Below are 8,709 nucleotides of genomic sequence, written 5' to 3' on the forward strand. Positions count from 1 at the left end.
AAAAGCTTTACCAAACTAAGCCTTCAACTCCTCCATATTAAAAATCCTATTAAAAATCCTAGATCCGTCCTTGGTAATCAGTAGCTAAGAAAAGTAGAAACGACTCAAAAAAACAGCTAATATACTAATTGTTTTTCATTAATTTCATCTGAAAAACACCAGAGTGCTGCACCATTTGTCAAACAATACTCACTTTATGATCCAAAGTGAATAAACTTCTTAGCGCAACAAAATACAGTCACCAATAGATGGAAGGATGAAAACATACTGCCAACCGCTATACTTGATAGTCGGTAGTAGTGTATGCTTGTAGGTAAATAACCTAAACTCAAATCATGGGTTAAATAAGTAATGAGTGAGCAAGGTAGAATGATCATGACAATAACAGTTTATAAAAAATAAAACATCAGTCACAATTCATAAATGATCATGACATAGCAGTTTCCTCAATTGAGAGCCTAAAATTCTCTCTCCAATTTCATTAATAGAATCTGACTACAATCCCAAAATATACTACCATTGCATCTCTAGTTTCTTCAGATCCAATAGAATATAAGTAATGAAGGCAATGTGACTACACATTTTTAACTCCATTTCAGTCATGTAAAATCATAAGCTAATGCTCGTAAGTCCAAAGTCACATATATTAGTTAATTCTTATTGATTACCATTGCATTCATTACCTAACTTCTTAATCTTCCAGTCTGAGTTAGAACAAATAAAGCAAGATACAAAGAGTTTTATAGGCATTTAATCAAGCATGTAAAATTCAAATATATTCTTGAGGATTCCATCACAATCAACATCACAGAGAACATGGGATGCGATTTCAGGTGGCACTATAGGTGACGATGGACCCGTCATCAAGTAATTGCTCACCAGAATCGTTTCACCAAATCGGTGATTATGGAGACAAAGTTAAAGCTGAAGTTCTTTAGGACATTCCAATGACAAAGTTAAAGCTAAAGTTCTTTAAAGTTTTTCAGAGTTCTTTAGGACATTTGATTGATTACCGAAATTCCATCAGCACAGATATAGGGGCCGATTCTCATATGAACATAAAGGCCACTTAGTTGCTGCATCAGTCTTATGAACTTCACCAAATTATATTCCACTCAAAATAATATTGCACTTATCAACAAACAAAAGATTTATTAATACTGCATTCATTAGTTCTCTACTATCTATGCAATCTAATAATTCAATGCGCACATGTAAATGGATGCACTTTCAAATGCAGATCAGGGAAATGTCAACCCAACCATTATGGCATCACATAATGATTTTGAATGATTTCTAATGAACATGAGCAAAAGTCTAGCAACACATCATGGCTTCTTCTGTACTAAGAATTAACAAACCTGTACGGATATAGAGGGTGTGACTACATCAACCTGCTTTACAGCATCATCATTCAAAGCTCGCACCTGAAAGAACCAAATCGAAGATGTTAAGCAATGAGGCAACAAAGCAAGTAAGTATTTATCTTAGATCTTTCGTTTTGAGAATATGGGGAGTACCACTTTGTGAGCCTCACTTTTCATTGTCAATTTATGAGAAGCACAAAGTGAATCCGAAAACAAATTTAAAGAAATCAAAAAGAAAAAATTAGAAGAAAAAAAATAGACAATGTGTTTATGATAAGACTATAGATGGAACAAATGACTACTACCTTTATAGATGGAACCATAGCAATAGCTTCCTCCACAATTTCTGGGCAAAGATTACCAAGGACACACAGCTGCAACAAATTCAAGTAAACACAGATTTCATATATCATTATGAAAGGTGAAAATTTGTTCCTAAACATAATTCATTAAGGGAACAGAGATATTACCTCAAACTCAGCCAATTGATATCGTGTAAGAATTATGTACGTTTTTAAGGATCACAAATTCACAATTTTCATGCAAAGGTGTCGCAATACCACAATCCACACACACACACACAACACGTCACAAATTCACAATCCTCAACTCTAATGCTTTTAAAAGTTTCAAGCTTCTTAATTCTCAACTCCACATAATGGATTGTACACTAAACTCGTCTGTGAGCTTCTTAAAAATATTTGCAGTGTTATCCAATTGAAGTAGGAAAACGATATATTTGAAATGTGAGAACACTTCAACAAACTATTGATCTCTTCCAAACCAAAAGAATTATTGAGGCTTGTGCACACAAAGAGAAATAAGAAGTGCAATTCTCTTTTCTGTGATCCAGAATTGAGAATCAAACCGAGAAATCAACCTTTTTCCAATTCTGCAGAAATAGAAAAGGAATCATGGAACGCATTACTAAGGGCATCCAAGAGCCAAGGATTAAAACAATCATGGGTGTGCTGCTGGTAAATATCTTGGTCTATGCATATCGAAGGTCAAAAAAGATGTCAACCAAAGGCATGAAGAACTTGCTGTGGCCATGGTAATGGTCAAAAAGTAGAATTGTGTTGATATTGAATTATGGGCCTCAATGGTTGGTTCATTCATTTATTATAAATATTCTAATCCTGTTAAAAGGGATCAATTATTCCATGTGATCAAATCCCTTAAAATTGTTTACATTAAGATCATAATTTATTCAGAATAGATAAGGAATAATAAAATCAAAGATCAGAAAAAATTAGAAACATAGGAATGTAGAAAAATAACACAACGTGTATATGTACAATTACTTTTTAAAAAATCATCTACCATCTTTTTCTCTGCCCCTCATTCTTGATGATGCAATTAGCAATATCTTCTTGGGTTAAATTCAATTTTGTGATATGCATTTGAACCTTCTGATTAAGAAACTAGGTTTTGAATAATTTTTTAGTTAGTATTTTCATTTCTACTTTACCAAGTTGTATGAACACATGATATTTTTGTTTTTTATTTGATGAATCCTTGATGGTTTGGATACTACATCCTATTGTTTTGTCATGTTAATATTGAATTTTGATGAAGTGGAGCAATTTAAATTATGATTACAAAAGGAACTTTTCATGATTTGCATAAAAGATCGTCGTAGGGGTATCCAGATATCAGATCTGCGGTGTTCCGAATCTAATCCAAAAATTACGGATATGAATCCCATCTGCAGGGCTATAAGAAATTTTATAAGCAAACAGATGCTCACAAGTAAAATTTTATACTATAAAGGGTTTTGCTAACAAGTTCCCTTGGGCACTTATTAAGAATATTAAAATAGAAATTCCGTATAGAACAAGTAAACTTTTTAATACATTTAAAATCCTTGAACACTTCAGAACCTTATACTTTCTATAAAAAGTTTCTATTCTTGTTTTCTTAATAAGTGCCCTTGGCAAAATCCTACCATAAATTAGTGTACTTGGCTTCAGTGGCAAAAGAAAAAAATTACCTCGTTGCCCGCCATATCACCATTCCCCGGGTGCATGTTGATGTCGTCGTCGCCGGCCTCGGCATTGCCGAGAGCCGTGAGGTCATGAAAACGGCTGATGGCGAGAACCAGGGCCAGGGCCAGGGCGACTACGAGATGGACAGTGATGTTGAAGTCGACATAGGTGGTGAAATTCCCATTCTGGTCGTAATCCATGACGATCGGGGAATCGCCAACACCATCATCACCACCTTGATGTCACTATCCACCTCGAAGTCCCCCGTAGCCTCGTCCTCGCCATAAGCGGCTTTCATGGGGTCGCCCTCGCCCTTGGCCTCGCCATCAGCTAATTCCGCAATCGCCATAGCAAGAAGTCTGTTGAAGCTGCTGCTCATTCTCGTTCTCCAGAATCAATGAGACTTCACAATTCATCAAGCACTTGGCCTTCAAAAACTCTGGAGAAAAAAAACGATCTGTTCTTTATCCTTCGGTGAGTGGTGTTTTTGTAGCTTGTTGCTTAAAATGAGGAGAAGGAGGATGTGGTGGTACTGTGCTAGTACATTAGTTGAGATTTGAATTCAGAGAGAATCGAAACCAGGGAATGAGATAGAGAAAGAGACAAAATATCTTTTAGGAAGGTGTATAATTGTATAGGAAAGCTTTCACATATATGATATACCACACCACTTTAGTGGAAATCTGCTATTCCATGTACGGTCCGTTTTCAAGTTAATTATTTGTTTTATATTATACATGAAAATTACCAAAGAATCTCTAAAATGACAAAAAGAAAAAAGGCTAATCTAATAAGCAGCTTTCATGCCACGTTGAATTGAGACTGCAGCGAATTGAGCCAAATTATTATTCTAATGGCTTGAAGTTATTGGATAGCATTTCGAACTTGGAGCTGGACAAATCCTGAAAAAAATATTGTAAATTATTTGGCCATAATTTCACCTTTTTTCTCACTTATGTCCAATCATAATTTTTTTACAATACAATTATCCTTTAAATAAAATTTAAAAGAAATACTAAACAATATTAAAATTTATTATTTTTATCATTAATTAATAAAATAAAATATATTGTTGAATTATTAAACTAAAATAATTAGATCAATAGTCAAAATAACGATAAAAAAATAATAAATTTTAATTAGGAGTGTTAGGGAGTCAATAGATTTTATGATCTATAGTCATTAATTAGTTATCATTAATATTTTTAATGATGTGAATTTACATCTAATAGTGTGGAATTACTTATTTTTCTTTTGTTAGTTAAGTACTAACCAAATTTTAATAAAAGTACTAACCTCCTAAACTTTTTCAATTATCCTCTAACACTCTAACAATTTTCAAAATTCAATACACATTTATTAATACAGTACTTTTTACCATCCGAAATAATTAAAATAAGGATTTAATTAACTTATGTTATAAAAATAAGGACACATTTTAAAAAAATAACAATAGATTTTTTTAATACTTTTAATGTATTTAATGCATTGAAAATATAAAAATAAATCATTTTTGTAATAATTTTTATAAAATATATATTTTTTAATTTTTATGGTATGCTTAATTTATGTTCTTAAGACACAAATTAGCAAAATTTTTAAAATAATACTACACAAATAAAATAATAAAATTTATATATTTAGGATAATTCACATAAACAATTAAAATGCACTTTAATATTACACTAATGTCTTAAAATAAAAAGGTAATTCTTTATATCTGATTTACTTGTAAGTTTTACTAGGTATGCTTTATATATTACTTTTGGGCAACCCTCTCAACAACTAAGAGATCCATTCGAAAAATACAGAGACTAGCTAGTTGAAGTAATGAGCTCCTAATATATCAATATTGGGGCTCATTACTTCAATTGAGATAATAAAAAATTATTTGGTCTTTTTAGTTAGAGCAATTACTTAGAAATACATTTTTTGAAATATCTCTTCCTATCTGATAAAAAAGGATCCCATGATCTTGAACTGATCTTACCTGGGATTGCAAATTTTAAGTTTGTCTATGAAGAGCAGATCTAATTATATTAGTGTCTATAATGGATTACTTTTGTATAATACTAATCGATAGGGTCTCATTGGTAATTGCTACAAGATCTCGTACATTAGAATCCATAATTATGGTTATGTATCCGAGTCCATTAATATGGAACATTCTCCTTTTCAAGTGAAATCTCCAAGTATATGAAAGAGTGAAAAAGTGCTTTCGTTGTTGTAGAATAAGAAGTCTTCGTATCTTAATGCATGTATTTAATTTATTTGGAGCTATTAGAGCGGGATCCACTTTTTGGGGAATATGAGTTAAAACAATAACAAGAATATTTTTAGTGGAACATCTTTCATAATTGCTGGAGAGATAGTTCACTAATAGACCGAGAGATAAGTAATTCGACTCATTCACATCCATTGGATAATGGAGATGGAATAGCCGTCGGTTGGTTAGGACATCCTAGCTTTAGAGAAAAAGAAGAGCGTAAACTTTTTGTAAGATGTATGCTTACTTTAATTTTTTTGGGACATTTTCAGTTGTTTTGATCATGGTTCTGAAAATTAAATCGGACCGATCGGTTCAACCAGAATAACCAGGAACCGGTCACCTAACCGGTCCGGGTAAGGTCAGAAACTGTCTGGCAAAAGACCGATAAAAAAATTGGTCGAACCGGAAGTTAACCGGTGAACCGGGAGAACCGTCCCCTTTTTTAGCGGTTTTTGATTTGAAAGTAAAAGTGCTAAACGGCGTCGTTTTATCTCTTGAGAAAAAAAAAAAGAAAAGGCTAAACGCGGCGTAACAATACGGGCAGTACAGAAGGCTCCCTCTCCCTTCACTTTCATAATTCACACAACCTAAACCTTATCAGAGAACTCAGACAAGAGCAACCCCCACCAACAGCTGCTTCTCACCCTCTTCTCCTCATTGTGGAACATCGCCGTCGCTCGCGCCGCTCACTTTACCGTCGCACGTCGCTCATCTTGTGGAGGCGATGAAGAAAGAGGAGGAAGGAAGCTGATGGTGGTTATGGTGTGTTTGCCGGCGGCAGTGGAGGTGGTCGCGGCGGCGTTCGGGTCGGAGGCTGGGAGAAGAAACAGTGAGAGGGAGAGGAAGAGAAGGAAGAAAGGGGAAGAAAAGAGGAAGAAACAGTGGAGGCGGTCGGCGGCGTTCGAGTGTCGCTGCATGCTTCTTCAATGTCGTCGGTGGTAAAATCTTCGACTCTAACCTGGTCGTTCTTCCCTGATTTGAGTTTCTAATTACTAGCAGCAGCCAGCAAATTTGCAGCTCCCCTGATCTGAGATCCAGCAGTATCACAGCGGCCAGATTTGAGATCTACCTCTCCTTCTCGTTCACCCACTACTCTATCAATCTGAGATCTGTTTATTTTTTCTTAATGCAGAGTTCAATTTTTGAATTTCTGCTGTTGTCAGTATGAGAAATCTTTTCTTTCTTGCTGTTGTGGAAATTAGAATCCCTAGGATTTGGAGTTGAGTTAGCATGAGTTTTTGTGGAATCTTGATCTGGAAAAAGTGTTAGAAGCATGCGTTTTTTGTAATTTCAGAGCGATTCAAATTGTATATGAGTGTTTGTGGTGGTTCTTGAAGTCTGCAGTGTTGAATTTTGGATTTGGTTGCTTTTGGAGGAAATGTTAGAGGTCAAGGGCATCCCTAGGTAAGCTTGGAAAGATGAAGAACATTTTTTTTTTTGCATTTTGTGTCTTAAGACTTGTTCTTGTTTTGATGATGTTCTGTATCAACATTTGAAAGACAACTAGTATGCGCTGAACTCTCTATTGCTAAGATCAGTCTTCTGAAACCAAATTTCTGGCCCTTTAATTAAACCGGTTCAACTACGGTTCGATCCCGATTAACTATTGAACCGTTGAACCAGTTACTTGACCGGTTTAATTATCGGTCCGGTTTTCGTAACCTTGGTTTTGATAGACGGAGATAAAATTATTAGAGCCGATATTCCTTTTCGAAGTATAGTATTAAACAGGTAAATGTAAATTGCTTCTGCAGAATAAATGCAAAAACTAAAAAAGATAATTAATTCAATAAAATGTAAATTATAATGTCATAACCATTTCTTTATCCACACCCACAAATTTATTTAATTTCTATTCATATTTTGTGTTGTGAACAAACATTTTTATTAATATGACGATAATAGAAAAAAATTAATGCATTATAAAAATATCGACGACTAGGCTGTCGATTTTAATATTTTATTTTTAATGTTTTTTAGTACTATCGACAGCAAGCCGTCGAAAATTATTGACGGCAGAAATAGCCGTCGATTTTTTGCGTCGAAAAAAACGCTTTTTCTTGTAGTGATTTATATAATTTTTATTTTTTATGTTTTTAATATATAAATATTATAATTGGATGATTTTATATTCTACTTTAAAATTTGTTTATGATGTTAAAATTATTATTTATTAGATATTAAATAAGTTCATTAAACAAGTATATTTTACATATTTTATCCAATACTTAATAAAATAAATTAATTAACAAAAAATAAAAAATAGATATTTTTATATCTTATAAGAATAAAGATAACTTCTTTATTTGACAAGAATTTATTAATATTTTTTAATTAAAAAAAACTAATCATGATTATATGTATTATTAAATATATAATATTATATTTGATTGTAAAAAATTTTAATTTTTTATTTTTTTTTCTATTAAAATTTTAGATCCATCCTATTCAAAACTTTTTTATAGATAAATTATGATAAGAAACTGGGTACTAAATTTATCATAAAGATCCATAACAGTACTAAAATTTAATAACACAAATTACACTAAACAATCACCAAGATTTAGTAAGGAGTGACATAGCTACTAAACCATAGTATGTAGTAGATTCTCATTATTTAGTATATTTATGTAGAAAAATAAGTATATACAATTATTTTTACCGAATCAACCACTTACAATCATTTATACAATCTTTACATATATCATTTGAAGTTAGAGATGAGAATAAGTTAAGGCAAACTAATCCCAAAATTCAAGTTCAGGTCATTAAATTCACAATCTGAACTTAAACTCGCGAATTGATTTAAATAATAATATAAATATAATCAATAATTTTATATATAAATAAATTATAACTTATATATATTATTTATCTATCAATTATAATTTATTTTTATATTAAATTTTACATAAAAAGATGACTATAAAATTTTATAGCAAAACATTAATTAAATTTATTACGTTTTACTTAGTTCATCTTTTATTCAACTTCTAATAAAATAAAAAATATTTCAATTTAGATATGACAAAAATAAAAAGAGATGCACACTCGTTTTAATAGACTTCAGTACTAAAAAACTCGG

At 32.2% G+C, this 8,709-nt stretch overlaps 1 protein-coding gene across 2 annotated transcripts; it reads right to left on the bottom strand.

The window, feature by feature from the left end:
• Positions 1 to 249: 249 nt before the first annotated feature.
• On the bottom strand, positions 250 to 3,916 carry LOC130963730 (uncharacterized). Of its 2 annotated transcripts, XM_057889832.1 has the most exons (4): positions 3,361 to 3,916; positions 1,673 to 1,741; positions 1,362 to 1,427; positions 250 to 322 (listed from the first exon to the last, which is right to left on the bottom strand). In XM_057889832.1, exons 1-4 carry the CDS (start codon positions 3,553 to 3,555, stop codon positions 278 to 280), a joined length of 375 nt encoding a protein of 124 aa, XP_057745815.1. In that variant the 5' UTR covers positions 3,556 to 3,916; the 3' UTR covers positions 250 to 277. The 2 variants fall into 2 exon arrangements, 1 of the variants encoding a protein (XP_057745815.1); XR_009079855.1 differs by lacking the exons at positions 250 to 322; positions 3,361 to 3,916 and adding an exon at positions 1,838 to 3,067 and having other exon boundaries at positions 444 to 1,427.
• Positions 3,917 to 8,709: the final 4,793 nt, after the last annotated feature.

This window comes from Arachis stenosperma, chromosome 2 (genome assembly GCF_014773155.1).
Source record: "Arachis stenosperma cultivar V10309 chromosome 2, arast.V10309.gnm1.PFL2, whole genome shotgun sequence".
In the NCBI taxonomy this organism is placed as follows: domain Eukaryota; kingdom Viridiplantae; phylum Streptophyta; class Magnoliopsida; order Fabales; family Fabaceae; genus Arachis; species Arachis stenosperma.

Excerpts from the sequence above, each read along its gene's own strand:
- LOC130963730 (XM_057889832.1), bottom strand. The coding sequence starts at position 3,555 with ATGGATTACGACCAGAATGGGAATTTCACCACCTATGTCGACTTCAAC. Across the intron at positions 1,742-3,360 it reads GTGATATGGCGGGCAACGAG|CTGTGTGTCCTTGGTAATCT; the intron begins GTAATTTTTTTC and ends AATTTGTTGCAG. Across the intron at positions 1,428-1,672 it reads CTATGGTTCCATCTATAAAG|GTGCGAGCTTTGAATGATGA; the intron begins GTAGTAGTCATT and ends TGGTTCTTTCAG.